The following is a 17,087-nucleotide window of genomic DNA, read 5'->3' on the forward strand; positions in this document are numbered from 1 at the left end:
GTTTTTAGAAGTGCCCAATGGCTCCTGCAGAACTATGTGGCAGTTTGCAGACACTGGTAGATGGCCTAACTAACAGATTTATTTTATAGTCAGATAAGACTGTTCAAGTGGAATTTAAAATGCTATGTTACTAGTTAAGGCAACTCTAACTTTTCACATCAACAAATGGATTGCTCATATTTTGTTGTCTTTATTTAAGACTTGTCTAGCTTTTTTTTGTCTTCTATTAAAGTTAGTAGACCATTTCTGTTCTGTCTAAATCTTGTCTTTGCTTTTGTAGATTGAGATTGAGGATGTGATAACAATAAATCCAGAGATTTTAGAAGAAATTCCTTCTGCTTCTGATGTGAAAGAGAACCTGCCTCTGCTGGAGAATGTAACTGTGCAGGTATGTAATCCTTAAACTCTTCAGCCTTTTGCCATGGAACTAAAATTCAAGCCGCAGCATGTCAGGACACAAATAACATTACTGAAAATAAGCACAGATTATTTTTAAAACTGCCTTGATTCTTTCACTTGTCTTCTGTTTTCAACTTTGGGGTCTCTGGGTACGCATATCTTGTTCCATTTGGATTTTTTTGAGCTTCCTGTGCTGCTTTTATAAAAGAGCAGGCACATGTTTGTATGTGTTACACCCTTTGCAATATATAGTTAAGATAATGTAGGAGGTGCTTTAGATACTTACTGCAGTGACTTTCACTTTTTGCAGAAACAAAAACGTAGAACAACCCTTTCAAAAATTCCTGCTCCACGAGAAGGTAAAAATGACTCTCTTCATTCTTTTTTCTCTAGTCCTAAGACAAAAGTGACAGTTATACTGGAAATTTACTCTAATTTAGGCAACAGAATGCTATAAAGTGTACTAATTAAACATTGATATGTTATGCTGATACTTCTAAGAAATTTGATTCTTAAACCATAGTCATAAGGCATTCTGAGGCTTCTCTACATCTTGCAGGGTTCAGATGCCTTGTGTACCCTAATGCAGGTCCGCTGCCAGCACACTGTGTTTGTGCTTCTATCAGCTGGCAAGTTGATAATCGTAATAAGCCCTTTATTATAGCAGGTCCCCCCCCCCTTTCAAGTTCTATAGTTCTACAGGCTGCAAGGGAATCCTACGAATACTAGTAATACTAGTAAATTCCGTTTTGCAAATTCCACAATCCAATGGAAAGTGAGTGAGTAGAGCAGCTCCAGAACAGGATCAATGGTTCTTTTGTCAACAGAATAGAATGTTTTGAGCAAACCTAGTGGGGGATTAGGGTGTTGCAAGGGAATGTGCGGTCCATAAGAGGTTATTCTCCTTGTTCTGGCGGGGTGGGTTAGATGGGAAATAGTTCCTTTCCCATATTTAAATGTAACTTTCAGAGTTTAGTTGACTGACTAATTTATTCCTTGGGGCTTTTTGTGAGTTTGGGGAGCCAAGATTACTAGAGTGCGTCTGCAGTTTGAATCCCGTTGATGCTTAATGGTTACAAATGTGAGTAACTCTCCATAGAATTCTAAGCTATGAACTAATATCCTGTGCCAGTTATGTTGTTCTTGCCCCTGCCATGTTGGCTTTGCCCTCCTGCCCTCCAGGCTCCAGGAAGCTTGTTACCATTTGTCCTGTCCAGTATAGTAGTGTTCTAAGCTCTGGAACAGGAGGCTGCCATCCCTAGCTGCTAATGGCTTTCTGAATGCGCTATCTCTTTGGGTCCTCTGTGATGTTGGAGATGGAAGGCAGTACTAATCTTGTGGCAGGTCTGACAGGAGCAGCCCAGGAATCCCAAACCCACACAAATCCATTTCCCTGTCACAGCATCTGCAATTGCTACCATCAGACCCAGGGGGAGCTCCATAAAACTAGTAGACTGAAAATTGTCCTAGGAGTTAAGTGGTGATTGTCCCTAGGCCGGTCATTCCCTGGCAGTGAATGGCCAGCTGAACTATCAAGTACTCTTAACCCAGCCAGTCACTGACAGATGGGCAGTGCCTTCCCTAGAGGTCACTGTTGTACTCTGAAGCACACAATATAGGTGAAAATCTGCAGTGCATGTTGCCCTGGCTATCATCCCAGTCTCCTAGTGCATAAAGACCAACTCAGAATCCAGCAGGAAAGCAAGGTAGTGTTCATGTTCCCTTTCGCTAAACATCTATGCTACAGCAACAGGGAACAACATCCGCTTATTTTGAGCCTGGTATTACATTGGTTAGAAAGCATAACACCTTCAGGTCCTCCTGGCCTCTTAGACTGAGCACATAGAAGGAAGTAGGAGGTTTCTATCAGTGTGTAATGTGCACTACTGTATCAGCTCCTGAGGGAAGCTAAAATAAATGGTAACTTTTTCAAAGTTAATTGTAAAGCTGGTTTGCCGAAATTCCTTAAGACATTTTAATCTTTCCAGTCTTCTGAATGATGGTATTATGTCCTGCTATGGAGCAGTGTGGGGTCACTATTTTGCATGCTATTTCCTTCTGTAATGAAGTGGTCATAATGCTGGAGACTTTCTGGTGAGCTGAGGTTTGGAAATTGTTACGCTTCACAAAAGGACACCGCATTTAATTCCATCTCCAAGCATAATGAAAATGCAATTCTTTTTTTGTTCCTAAAGTGGCAACAGTGACCCCTAATGTCTGTGTGCCTGAGCAGCAGCTGCCAGGTAAAGAATTCTGGTGTGATCTGCACTGAGCTTCCTGGGCACAGTTACAATCCCTATGCAGAGGGTTTATCCAGAATTCTGATAAGACTTCTGCTGCACACCAAGTTTTTATCTTCACGTGAGAATACTCATTGCTCTGTTCTGGATAAATTCCTACAATTGGTAGAGGTGATAATAGATCCAAGTTTGATATTGCATGCACTCCAAGTTTTTCATGTCAGATTTGCTTTCTTTACAAAAAAGGCCTATTTAAAACTATTTGAATGGGTGTTATAGTCTTGGCATAGAAGCTCTAAAAGAATTGACCAGTTTCCTATTTGGAAATATCTTCGTTACCTAACTGTGACTGCTGAGATATTAATTCCATTGCAGCTTGCATAGTAAATCTTGAGATGGTGCAGCTTTTATTACAAAGATGCTGTAATCATAGCTTTCAGGTGAATTTAGCATTGGTGGAAGTTTCCACACTGGCACTAATAGTACTTCGGTGCCCTGGTGATGGACATGATACCTCCTCAACAGCAAGCTAGTGAGAGTGATGAGAGAGAAGTGGTCTCCATGCTAATGCCATCTTTAGAAGTCTTCATGGAGAATTTATCAAAGATGCTAGTTTTGTGATGTGTGGACTAAGACAGACTAATTCCTGTCAAACAATCATTGGATTTACAACACCTTCGTCAAGATCAGTTGATCCAGTGCCCGGGAGGCGTAAAGTGTAGCTTCCTGAGCCTTCCAGTCCCCTTCAGAAAAGGTAGTTCAGGAATCTGAGCATAAATTAATGAATCCTAATCTTTTGTGGAAAAGGGAAATGAATCCTCTGTAACTGCAAATCTAGAATGAACTATTTGTCTTGCACTAGTGGCATTTTTGAAGAGCACTCTTCACCAAACTGATAACTGCCTAGCACCTTGCCTCACCCTAAACTTCTCTAAAGGACCTGAGATCCTGCGGTGAATGGTATCTTTAACCAGGCTACTTTCCTTACTGTTCTGTACTTTCATGAGCATACTGGTCTCTTGTGAAGAAACCGGACTGCTGTTGTCAGTGTTCAGTTCTGACCTTGAGTTCTTTGTTTCCTAAGTGTTACGTAGCCGTTCTACCAGGATGTCTGTTATCACAGAATCCCAGGGCAGCCTCCAGGAGAACGAGATGGAGGTGGATCCCTCCGCTTCTACACAAACACGAAACCATTCGACAGTGCCTGGTGAGTGGAGACCAACCCAGTAAAATGTGATTAAAGTGAATTGAATGTCTTGTTTCAAAATGCTCATCTCATGGGTGTGCAAATTGTAGAAGCAGAAGGAGCTGACCAAAAATCTCTCCCTCTTCTTTTAAACAGAAAAGGGAAGATCATTGACCACAACAGATCAGGGATCATGCATTGTATATAGGGCTTCTTATTAAGAGGGATCTCAAATCACTTAAACTCTGATGTTGGAAAAAATAATTTAATTCACCATATGCATGTCTTGAGGTGAATCTGGCATCTGTTTAACAGCACACAGCAGCATACATACTTCACTTCTCATCCTAGTGGTATCTTATTCTTTTGGAAGTGCAAAGTGTAATTTTACCCATGTGGCAATTTGGCTTGAATGGCAGGGTTAATGGCCCTACTCTTGCTATAAGCTGTTACTAGTGCATTTTAAATCTCATCTGAAAGACTTAGTAAGGATAACTTAAGATAGGGACAATCTTTGGGGACCAAAAAAAAATGTTGAATTGCCTCTCAATTGTACTGGGTTGACAGATTCCATTGATGTACCTAATGTAATCAAACTACTTCAAATTCTGCAGCAGTATTGATTACGGATACCCAATTGGTGTAAACACGCAACTGTAAGGCAAGAATTTGAACCCTGCTTGGTTCTTGGGGAAAATGCAGGTCTACTGCTTTCTTGGTAGCTATTAATGTTAACTTTCCTACATCACAGAGCAAAAGCATGTGTGCTGCGTGTTCCGTATTTGCTTTCATGATGGGCCCTGAACTTTAGAGAGGTTGTTTGTTAAAACTCCTTCTGTCTCATGCAGACTTTGGGCTGTGACTTTGAAGAAGTAGTTTGTGTAACAAAGTTAATTTTTTTAAAATTGCCTGTTGAGCATATGTGACAAATGTGAGAACAGTAATAATTTGAATCCTGTGTGCCTCAGTTTCCCTCTGTGCTCTGCATTGCTATGCACAGATTGAAGGGTTAAATCTGCATTTGAGACAGAGCAGGAAGCATGAGGCATTTTGTGTCACATAATTGTCAGGGTGGAATGAATGGGTGGTTAAAGGTGTGGCTGAGACAGCCCCATATCAGTGGAGGATCCAGAAGGACTATGGGAATCCCAACAATTGACACTAATCTGCAGGAAACTGTCAGGCAGAACATGTGAACTCAGCATGAGTATGCAAGGGGAAGGCAGCATCCTGAGGTGATGGGAGGCATGTGTAAGAGCTCACCTTTGGGGAGACACAGAATCTCACCTGGGATGGACACACAGACCTGATCTACGTGTAAAACTTAGGTGGATCTAACTGCATTGCTCAGGGCTGTGAAATTTTGCACCCTGTGCTCTGTATTAGGTCGACCTAACCACCACTATAGACACAGCTAGGTCAACAGAAGAATTCTTTGGTCGACCTGGCTGCTGCTTTGAGAGCGGGTAGATTTACTGCTGTACAGGAAAAAACCCTCCATCACTGTAGTGTCTGCACGATAGAAACTTAGCTGCAGTTGTGCTGCTGTAGCACTTGTACTATAGGCATAGCCAGAGAGCGGAAGCTAAGGTGGGAGCCCTGGCTTGGCTGGTATGTACTGTCTTAACCTTTGCTTTGCTATGGTAACCAAAGGACTTGCCAATGCTGTGTTCCAGTTGACTAATAAATCCTACTCTGCTTTGAAAAGGCTGCTGGTGTCACTGTAAATACATGCTGAGTTGCATTGATCCCTGAAGAGGGCAAAAAGGCTCTGAACAGGAGTCTTCCACTGTTAGCCTCGCTGGGCAGAGCTCACAGTGTGAAACAGGAGTGCTGGAGTCCAGAGGCTGTCTTGGAGGTGGCTGCGTGGCCTACCCTTATGGAAGAGTGAGGCCCCTAGCTACTCTGGCACACTGAAGTTCCTCCAAGGGACTGTCTAAAAGCTGGGGCATAGCACAGATGCAATGGATTTGTAACAGCATGTGCAATGAAGTTTAAGGCAAGACATGCATAATTGTGCAGATGCAAAGCACTTTCTTATGTAGCTAGTTAAGTGTGCAGTTCTCAACTAGCTTGCTTTTAAAGTTAAACTGCTTAAAGTAGGCAAATGTCTTGATCTTCAGACGTGTATCAATGAGGTTTGTACACTGAAAAAACTTTACCACAGCTGAAGATACTGCATAGATCTTCAAACTTGATTTAATTTAAAGCTCAGACATACAAGATGAGTCAAGCTGGAGGGGGGGGAGACGGTTAATAAAACTGCCAAATTTATTCACATTTTAAATAAAAACAACTACACCTAAAATGTGATGTGCATAAATAAGGCAATCCTGAGCCTACTGCCTTTGCCAATTTCCTCTTAATAGATATTTTGCCCCTAACCAGCACTCTTGTAGCTTCCCAAAATCTAAATGTCCTATCCTGCTCCCCTTGAAATAAATGGCAAGTCCCATCTACTTAAGTGGGAGCAGGATCAGGTCCTATGGCTACTCAAGTGTGATGTCCCGTCCCCACCTGCAATCTGGGCTGATGTGTAGCTGTCACCCCAATTCCTCACTCCTGGGCCCTGACTTTACGCAGCTTTGCTGTGTGAACCACCCGCTCCTGGGTCAGCCTATGCCCAGCCCCTACAAGTAATGACCCAGTGAAAGAGCGCTTTTTGCCAGCCACTCATGGGATAGACCCCCAGCAAACCTCTCCAGTCTCAGATGCAACCCCAGGAACTGTCGTCTTGCAGGGTTCAGTGCTGTACACTGCACTCTGCAAGCTCATTTACACTTGTCCGTCAATTTATTAAAGAAAGTGATATGCACCGGCTCTCACTCCCAGTGAAGTCTCTATACACACTCAATCCACACACACTGTTTTAGGTAAAACAAACAAATAAGTTTAATGATTACAGCAGGATTTTAAGTGAATCCAAGTCAGATTAACATAAATCAAGGAGTTAGTCACAATCAACGAAAAGATAACTCGCCTCCTAAACTAAGAATAATATTTCAGTCTCTTTCAATCTAGGACGTCAGTTTACCACACAGGCTGGTTGCGATGCGTCTTGCAACCAGGCACACCTCTCTCTGTGGCTAGGTGCCGGTCTTTGAGGTTGCTTTGGGGAGAGATTCCAGGGGAGAGACCCAGAGACAAAGATGCCTTTCTTTTTAACAAGTTTCCTTGACACCCCCTGGGGTCAGGTGATTGTCCATGTCTGGCAATGGGCATGATTTTTCCCTTTTGAGCCAAAGTGCTCAAAGGTGCTTAGGCCAGTCCATTGTTCCTGTGTGCATGCCTCTGCTGGGCGAGGAAACACAGCTTTGTGCTCGTCTGCATCTATTCAAGCCATGGGAGACACATTTGGGGATGACATAGCAGGGTTTGATATCTGTACACATGTATGACAGGGCAGGAAACATGCTACCACAACAATAACGTTCAGTATGTTGTGCTCATTCCAAAAACACCTTACATGGCATACTTTGCGTCAGACCATACACAGTTACACCGTAAGGGTGAACATGAATGATACACAAATCACACCATAAGGATGTACATGGGTTACTGCGTGGCATAGCAGGCATCCTACGTTACTTTAAGGTTTAAGGGAGACAAGGTGGGTGAGGTAATGTCTCTTTCGCCAGCAGAAGTTGGTCCATTAAAAGATCTCACCCACCTTGTTTGTCATACTTAAGCCTTTACATCAATTTAAGCTGCCTGAATCACTTCTCTCTTGCTGGTAGAAGTGAGATTGGTGTGGGATGAGAAGCACTTGTACCTCACTTTATTTAAAACCAAACAAAACACAAAAAATCCTGCACACTTTATGCATTTAAATAACCTTATATGGAAATAGGTACTTGACCTGCAATTCTGACACTGGGCAAACCTTGATTTTAAGAAATCAGTGCAAAAATCTATATGAATACAATGTCATGGTTATACAGGTAAGTAATGAACGTAGGAAATGCAGACGCTAAGGTACATCATGTAGATATTTTCACTGCAATAATCTTCAGTTCTATAGTTAAGTATATTAAGTGGCTTTATTTTGGATCAAATATACTAAAGACGTGATCATATAATTGACATACCACAGTGCACGCAAGTGAGAATAAAGTTAAGGCTGTGTGTAGTACAACCTTACACCCGAGTTCTGCAATATCCTGATGTCCTACTTATGGATTGTGAACATTATTGGATTGGTAGGTTTTTAATAGTAAATTACTATGCAAATGGCCACTGGATGCCTACATCCCATGCAAGCACTGTACTTCATCGGTTAGCCTTGTCTCCCTCACATGTTGGAGCGGAGGGCAACTCCGAGCCTGACTCCTTCCCTTTTTCCCCCCTCTTCTATTGTCTTGGGGCCCTACAATTAGGAAGACTTTTTTAACTCACATCTGTAGGCTAACATACTTTTCCATTGACCTGCTTCCTTTCAACAGCTGTCCGAGCCCGAACTACCAGGCCAGGTTGTGCCACAGAACCCTCCTTGACAAATGTACTCGAAGTTGTCGAAGAACATCCATCTATCAGGAGCAGCTCTTCAGCAAATCCAGGTAAACAGGGACTCTTGTCTGAGGGCTGTCTGGCTTCCGGACCAGCATTGCATCTCTAAACAACATTGGTCATGCTTGCTTGCTTCCCCATATGCTCATAGGTCTAATAGGATTTCCTGGAAAGTGGCTTAGTGGCAAAAGCAAACATCGTGATTTCAAATTTAAATAAGGTATGGCTTTGATGCACAAAGACATTTGCTTGGAAGGACTGGCTTCACCCCAGAGTAGCAATGCAATGGCTTTCTAACTAGCTTCAGTAACTGATAGATATGCTCTGAAGACACCACTGGTCACTGTGATTTTTGGGGATCACCCAGACTAGTAAGGGGTTCTGTGACCTCCTGCCTTTAGTTGCCTTAATGGTATGTTGCTATGGCACAGAGCCCTAACACTCATAGTCAACCCACAAACATAAAGTTCTCCCTGGCTTCTACCAGCCTTGTTACAACTTGCAGGTGATCCCGACAGCCCTTCCCGTCTCAAGTCTCCCCAAATCTGTCTACCCTATGTTCTTTAAGTGTCAGACACTGACTTTCCCTCTGTCACCCCAAAAGGTGTGAACAATTCCAAGTTATCAGTTCACTTTGGCGCACACACTCCACATAGATTGCTCAGCAGAGTCCTGTTTGAGGTAAAAATAAATGAAGTTGGTTTTTAATACAAAAATCACAGATGAACTAGTAAGGAAAGGCAAACACAGGTTACACAAAATAAACAGGCACAACTTCAGGCTTTACACGTCCATATTAGATATATTCCCTTTGCTAACATGAGTTACCTATTGCCTCAGAACAGTTTCCCGCCTGTTACCCCCTGTTAGAGGGGATCCAATGTTTCGGGGGAGCTTCCTGCATAGAGGCTGCCCCTCAGTTTCTGGAAGCCTTTGTCCTCAAACCTTTTCCCTTTTTGCTGTCTTTTTATCCCTCTCAAATTATGGTTGTTGAGGGTGGGGAATTCCCTCTCTACTTGATAGCTGGGGCATCTGTGTCTTCCCATTAACTGTAATGGTTCAGTGTTTCTCTTCCTGGGCTGTACTTGAAATTGTAGTACGGGTTATGAGCACAATACTCTATGTACATAGATTCATAACCACAGGCGGTATACTTATCTCCTAATAAAAACGAGAGTCCTGTAGCACCTTAAAGACTAACAAATTTCTGCAGGCATAAGCTTTCGTCAGATGCATCCACGAAAGCTTACGTCCACAGGAATTTTAGTCTTTAAGGTGCTACAGGACTCTCGTTTTTGCTGTATACAGACTAGCACGGCTACCCCCCTGGAACTTATCTCCTAATGACCATCAAGTTCAGAACACTACAAACTTTCATAAAAGACCTTACTTGACATATTTCAGTATACAATGTTGTAAACAACCAGTTGATTGTTGCTAGCTCTTTGGGGTACTGACCACCCAGTTCTCCCCTTGGGGTGTCTGGACCCTGATTGTCACAGCCACTGGACACAAAGCTAATAAGGATCACGGTCTCCAGGAGAAAACTCTGTAGGTCATGATATCCCAGTTTGTACAGAAGAGTTTTTGTGTAGGGTGACTTTGGTTTTTTTTGGTGGGGGTAGGGATGTTTGAATAAATTATTTTGCTTAAAAGAAATGTGCGTGGTAACAACTTCACATAAAAGTGGTGGCGGTGTCTTGCTTTTCCCAGTTCGGAGGAAATCTAATATCGTGAAGGAGATGGAGAAAATGAAAAACAAGAGGGAAGAGAAGAGAGCCCAGATAAGTGAGATCAGAACAAAACGGGCACAGGTGCGGTATTTGATCAGGAAGCAACCCTTGGTTCTGTAGAATAAACTGGGATAAGAAAAAAATTCTATAGGATAGTGTGCTCATATTGGTCAAACTAAAACACATTTTAAAGTGCCCAGTGTTTGGTTTCAAGTTGCACTCTGTGTGGGTTTTGTTTTAAAGTACCATGAATAAGGATGTTAATACAACCTGTCTGATCTCTCCACAGACTGAAGTTGTTTAGGGGTCTCCTGGGTAACTGTTTCTGCAGTTGAAGGCTTTTAAACCCCAGACTTGCTCTTGCAGGTGGCATTTCTGAATCATAGAAATGTAGCACTCGAAGGGACCTTGATAGGCCATTTAGTCCAGTTCCCTGCACTGAGGTAGGACTAAGTATCAACTATTCTAGACCATCCCTAACAGGTGTTTTGTCTAACCTGTTATTAAAAACCTCCAATGAGGAAGATTCCACAGCCTCCCTAGGTAAGCGATGGAACACGTTACCTACCCTTGCAGTTAGGATGTCTTCCCTAGTGTATAATTCCCTTGCTGCAATTGAAGACCATTACTTCTTGTCCTGTCTTCAGTAGACATGGAGAACGATTCATCACCCTCCTCCTATAACAACCTTTTACATACTTGAAGATGGTTATCATTTTTCTCCTCAGTCTTCTCTACTCTAAACAAACCCAGTTTTGTCAATCTTTCCTGGTAGGTCACGTTATCTAGAACTTCAATAATTGTTGCTATCCTCTGGACTTCCTCCAATTTGTCCATGTCTTTCCTGAATCCCAGACACAATGTTCTTGAAACTATCTCAATGTTTTACTGTAAGAGACGTCATCACTTTTCAGATCATTGAACTAAACATAAATTAAACAAAATAATTTGCCACTAGCAGTGCACTAGTGCCACCAATTGCACTACTGAAACTCACTAAAACTCATAGGGTAGGCTGCTGAGGAAGCTAGCTATTCAAAGGGCTGACTATGTGCTGATAGCTAAGTAATCGGGCCATAGATAATCCTAGATTACTATTGAATGTTCTCCTTTTCCTTAGGGAGTGCAGACATAATACAGGATTTGTATTCTCTTCTCACTGCACACAGTGAGAGACACTTAACCAGTGCTTAAAACTTAATGCCCTCCTTACTGCTCTGCATGTTCATGAGTCTTGAAACTCGTCACTATGGCACAGTCAGTGTAAACTTCCCAGCTTAACTGACGTGCTACTACACAGACACAGCAAACAGACTTGGTGCTACAGAGGAAAATTGGGGTGGAAATGGAGGAATACAGGGGTTTTTTGTGAGAAGGCAATGGATGGGTAGAGGGAGAGGTGTGCTTATCAGCAGTTGAAATGAGTACTGAAAACTCCTTCACCTCTATCCTTCTTGCTATATAGGAAGATTCTCCCTTCCAAGCAAAATGGGATTAGTCCTAATCATTCCATCAGGTTATTTCTAGATCCAGAGTCATGCAACATGATGTGAAAGAGGACAGAATAATAATATAGTGAGTTCTTTAGCTGTATATAGACCAGTGCCCTTTGTATTCATAGGTGGCACCTTTTTTGGCTTACTGTTTGCTACAACAGATAAAGTACACTAATGCCTACCATTGCCCTGCAGGAATTTGATAGCAGCTGTCCAAACTGGGAGTTTGCACGGATGATCAAGGAATTCAGAGCTACTTTAGACTACCAACCAATATCTATGAATGATCCAGTAAGTAAATATTTGGAATCATTGACTGCAATGTATCCTTATCACTTTTGAATCTTTAATTTTTCACTCATGGAACACTAGTGCTTTGATCTTCATCAAAGACATAACCAGAAATACCTCAACTTGCCTAGCTTAACTTGGTGTAGGTATGGATAAGCAGGAGCACTGCTACATCATGGCTTAGTATTGAGTGTACACTACAACACTGAAAATGTAGGTTAAATATTAGGAGTAACTTCAAAGCAGATCAGCAGAACAAGCTGTGAAGGTGGTGGTGGAAACTATCTCTGGAGTTAAGAATACATTAAATGCCAGGATGACTGAAGTTTCATCCTAGCCTCGGAAAAATCTTACTCTGATCAGTCAGTGACAAAACTTGAGTTCAAACAAGTCAAATGTAACTTGCTAGCTGTCGATCCATGCTCCAAGCTCTGGACGCGTCCGTCAAAAGCTCCTAACACGAGGAGGCTGAAAACTAAATGGTGGTTTTGTTGTAAATGCCAACAAACTGCAGAAGAGGGATTTACTCAGTCCACAGATTCTTTAAATACCTCTTCTGGCTTGGGTCAGCCAGTGGCATATGCAGAATGTGTGTGGGTGGTTTTTTGTTCTTTTCCAAAACCAAATGATCCTATAGCTGGCCTGCAGAGATTCCTAAATTTGCTGCAGTGTTAATAAAGAGCTCAGATCTACTGAAGTCACTATGGAGTTAACTTTGCAACGTGCGGATCTGGTGATTACAAACAAATAAAGCCAAATTCAATCTTGGTGTCCCACTGAAATCAGGGGAGGTTAGCGAAGGGCTGAATTGGGTACATTGATTACAAACATTGAGAAATATCATCTCTTTGGATTTTAATCTGTTTTTAGACCAGACTCTCATTAGCCCAGCACACTGTGGGGTCTGTGTAGACCCACTCAGTCGATCGGAGAGCACTCTCCATTCGACTCAATTAGTCCACCTCCCTAGTAGGCAACATCAACGTGAGGGCAACTCCCATCGACGCAGCGACTTGAAGATGCCATAGTATGTCAATGTAAGGATGTTAACGGGAGATGCGCAAGCTGTGTTATGTATCTTGCATATCTCCTGTCAACTACTGCCACCAGTGTAGACCAGCCCTATGTATAAATCTTAAAGTATTTGCAGCAGGGTGAGCTTTCTGCAATAACTGGGGACAGTCTTAAATAATCTTCCAGCAACTGCTCTGCTTGGTAGTATAGAGAACTGTGATGGTATTCACAGAATAGTGATGGGAGGGAAAGGTTGGTGACTTTGTGTCCTTACAGCCTCCACTGCAGCACTGATTTAGCATAGGTGTGGTTGGGGAATAGTGGTACTCAGCATTGAGTCTTATTGTAACCTATCCTTCTCTTAAAGATAGAAGAGCACAGGATCTGTGTTTGCGTAAGGAAACGCCCTCTAAATAAGCAAGGTAAGTGTGTGTATTGGCAAAAATTAGCCTGGACTCTGAGGCCAGTTTGACATGCACTCATTCATGTTACAAACAAATATTTTTCTATCAACAGAACTTCACAAGAAGGAATGTGATGTGATTACGGTTCCCAGCAAGTGTGTCCTGCTGGTGCATGAGCCGAAGTTGAAAGTGGACCTAACAAAATATCTTGAGACCCAGGCATTTAGATTTGACTTTTCATTTGATGAAACTGCTTCCAATGAAGTAATTTATAGGTAATACATCTTTTTACATAGTGGGCAGGAGCTACACAGGATTGACATGGTCAGAACAAAAATCTAAAGGGCTATTACTTCAGAATACTGCCTTAGTTTAAAGGGATTGATATTTTACAATACAGCTAACTTACTTTGAGTAGAAACCAGTGGACTGTGAAAGATCTAATAGGAGCCCTTAGCTTAGTTTGTCTGATATTAATGTTTACTACTGGATCCACTTCCATTTGTTGGGATTCCTGGGAATTATTTGAAAATTCCAGAAGTATAGTGATCACTGAAGCCCAGGTATGGGCTAGTTGGGAGTCTGCCTCCTTTCTTTGTGCCTTATTCTTCTTTTCTGAATTCCTAGGTTCACTGCAAGGCCCCTTGTCCAGACCATCTTTGAGGGTGGAAAGGCTACATGTTTTGCATACGGCCAAACAGGCAGTGGCAAAACACATGTAAGTGACTGGCTGTCTTCTAAAGGCCTCAAATATCTCTTATAAATTGATTTTAAGGTACTTTTGGATATTTGCGGTAAATAGCCTTTCATCCAGAAATTAGATCTTGCTTTTTCATTGTCTTCAGAAATAATGAAGAGATCTCTTGCTAAGATAAGTGAAGAGTGAGTTACCATTAAAACTGCAGTAAGAGAGACTAACTGCTTCCTTTCAGTGTTGCAGAGAAAGTAATAAAGCTGACTCCAGCAATGTTGTTTAGTGTTGAAGACAAAACTTTACTGACTAGTAATCCTGGCTCTGTCACTAATTCACTAACCTCAGGCAAGTCTCTATCTCTCTGCCTCAGTTCCCCAGCCTCTGAAATAGGGATACTAACCTATTTCTCAGGGCATGTAAGGATTGTTTGCATCCTACTTTTGAAGATGTACACTTTAATTGTTTCTGGAAGAGTTCAGAAAGCCTTTGTACTCTTACAAGAATAAGCCTCTCCTACATGGACATCTGCTGATCTGCATATTACTCATGGAGTGGGCAGATATAACTCACAGCAATGAAGGTATCTTAAGCTTTTCTCTTTCACTTCAGACTTTCTGCTTATGTTCTATGGCATCACACTCTGGTCCCTGTTCACAGCCTCCATCACACTAGCTTTTAGGTTGGGGATACCTTGCAAGTATGCCACCAGCCCCCTCTACCTCTCAGTTCCTTTTTACCACCTGTGATGCAAACATGACCATTTCCATGTTCTCTCACACTTTGTTTTATTCCTGTCCTTGGGGTGGACTCCTCTGGACTTAGGGGTTCTTGGTCTGCGTTTTTCGGCCAACTGGATCGTAAAAATTGTTACAAAGTCTTCACTCCCTTTTGTTATCAGGGAAACTTAGAGTTGCCGTCTTTACTTTATTATTGCACACACATTTATTCTTCAATCACGCTAACTAACTTTCTTTTTAAAGAAAAACAAACTTAAAATAAAAATTACAACTTTTAATTAAAGCTACATTTTAACTAAATGATATATACCTTAAAAAAAGAGTAAAAATTATCTTAAAAATGCTAAAGTGAAATTAGTCATTAATATGGATTATTCCACTGACATAAAATAACAAAGCACATTCACAGTAAACGTTCTTAGATATGGGTCAGACAGTTGCTTGTGTAACAAAAGGCCTCAAAATATTTTTAAACAGCAGCCTGAACTGAGATATTACAGGCAAAATGCAAACAACTGTGAGATGTTACAAGCAGAATGTTCCCAAACACATGTAAACATAATTATACCAATACATTCCCAGGATGTTACAATTACTTCTGCCTCCTGAATACTGGTAAGAAGGCAAAATAACTGCTCTCTGCCTACATCATGGATAGATGAGCAAAATGATAGTCACAGTGACACTAACATAAGATTGTGCCAGGTTTGGAAACGAAGTGAAATCTGCCTTTTCAGTGGCACGTGGAACACTTTTCTATCTGACCAAATGTAAAGAATACACCTGGAAATATTACTGGTCCCATCTTCTAGGAGTGCAATGTTGTGTTTGCTCTTTGAACAGAGGAAGTCAGGTTACATTGCTAAGGTCCCAAATTCTCCCTTGTTGAAAAACAGCTCGTTTGAACTCATGTGACTTCCACTTATGTTACAGTAGCACTTAGAGGGCAAAATTGTCCTAGGTCAGGAGTTCCCAAACTTTTTGTTGGTATGACCCCATTTTAATGAACTATTTCTTCCTGGGACCCCAGACTGCATGGAGGACACTATTTTGTGGAGCAAAATGGCATCCTCTGCACAGTGTGACTTCGCATGCACCGTACATGTGAGCCCCTGTTGTGCAGAGCAAAATGGTGTCCTCCACACATTAGGGATTGCTGTGACCCCATCTGCTGAGGGCATGACCTCATGGGGTCACGACCCCAGTTTGATCATTACCATCCTAGGTGCTGAAAAAACATGTGGCTGTCACACTGACTAATTCCAAACCCTCCAAATGAGTTAACCCAATTACATCAAGCTGCAGTTTTATCCTGAGTTACACTGCGTAGCACCACGTCTGGATAGGCTGTAGAGATTGCAGTCATGAAGACTCTTTTTTCCTATTGTTGGTATTACAGTTGAGTGGTAGCCTGACTTGCTTGGACTGCACTTCTATAATGGCCTTTTCTATATCTAGACTATGGGAGGAGACTTCTCCGGGAAAACTCAGAACGTCTCAAAGGGGATATATGCTTTTGCATGTAAGTTGACTCTTCTTTAAGTTTTTTAATCAGAGTTGTGTGTAGTATTTTTTCTTAAGACTTCAATAATGTCTCTCCCTCATCTATATAGTAAAGTCTATAAGGCTTTAAAATAAAACTTCTTTATGAATAAATATTTAAACAATTCCTATAAACCCTGAATATCATGTGTTGTCACTACTAAGCAGTGATACATTTAGTTGCAATATTTATATAAATCACCAAATGTAGACATTACCCAATATATAGTTTCTGTATATAATGATTATTAACAGTAACTTTTATCAGTGCAAAAAGAAAACTCCTCAGGATGAAAACAAACTGAGGCAGAGACCTATGTTCTTTGCTGTTTAATGTGCCTAACAAATTAGTAATAGCTTGGACTTGAAGGAAAGTTTCTTCTTTTTTGGGGAGGTGGAGGAGGGAGAAGAGGAGTTGGATTTACTTTTGAACTCTCCTTTTCAAAACTAGAATCTCCTGAACACTATCTGCAAGTCTCCTTGTATAGGAATACCAACTAATAACCTTTTTTTTTTTTTTTTACAAGTCATTCAAAGCTGTAGAGGATTGTAATGTTATGCCATGTTAAAACTTGTCTGTCTGTATAGCAAGCCAGAAAATATTACTGCTCACTGATAATTTCAGATGTAGCAGCTCCCATAATTTTTCATTTTTCAGTCCTAATGAGGTCACTGCAGAAATCAGATTCATGTTGAGGTATCTTATTGTACAGCTATCTCTACTATCTGGCTGGGGCAGCTGTCATTCCAGCTACTAGATACTATATTTGTCTTGCTGTAAGGCATTTTGGAAGGGGCAGAGTCCCAGAGGCAGCTGAAATTGTTGTTCTAAAATCTAGTTAGCT

At 41.5% G+C, this 17,087-nt stretch overlaps 2 protein-coding genes across 3 annotated transcripts in view; one reads left to right on the forward strand and one right to left on the reverse strand.

Moving 5' to 3' along the window:
• The window catches only part of LOC137166149 (small ribosomal subunit protein eS8), a 125,117-nt gene that overhangs the window by 75,363 nt on the left and 32,667 nt on the right, over positions 1-17,087 (reverse strand). The gene's annotated exons all lie outside the window — the stretch shown is intronic.
• The window catches only part of KIF2C (kinesin family member 2C), a 33,805-nt gene continuing 16,998 nt past the window's right edge, over positions 281-17,087 (forward strand). The window contains exons 1-10 of one of the 2 annotated variants that reach the window (XM_067567890.1): positions 281-388; positions 710-758; positions 3,724-3,846; positions 8,268-8,381; positions 10,045-10,145; positions 11,756-11,851; positions 13,233-13,287; positions 13,382-13,544; positions 13,897-13,987; positions 16,159-16,222. In XM_067567890.1, the coding sequence (XP_067423991.1) occupies positions 3,747-3,846; positions 8,268-8,381; positions 10,045-10,145; positions 11,756-11,851; positions 13,233-13,287; positions 13,382-13,544; positions 13,897-13,987; positions 16,159-16,222 (784 nt within the window). In that variant the 5' untranslated portion in view covers positions 281-388; positions 710-758; positions 3,724-3,746. The remainder of the gene's footprint in view (positions 389-709; positions 759-3,723; positions 3,847-8,267; positions 8,382-10,044; positions 10,146-11,755; positions 11,852-13,232; positions 13,288-13,381; positions 13,545-13,896; positions 13,988-16,158; positions 16,223-17,087) is intronic. The other variant, XM_067567891.1, reaches the window with a different exon arrangement.

This window comes from Emydura macquarii, unplaced genomic scaffold, assembly GCF_026122565.2.
Source record: "Emydura macquarii macquarii isolate MOO-44397 ecotype Brisbane River unplaced genomic scaffold, CSIRO-AGI_Emac_v2 contig_2805, whole genome shotgun sequence".
In the NCBI taxonomy this organism is placed as follows: domain Eukaryota; kingdom Metazoa; phylum Chordata; order Testudines; family Chelidae; genus Emydura; species Emydura macquarii.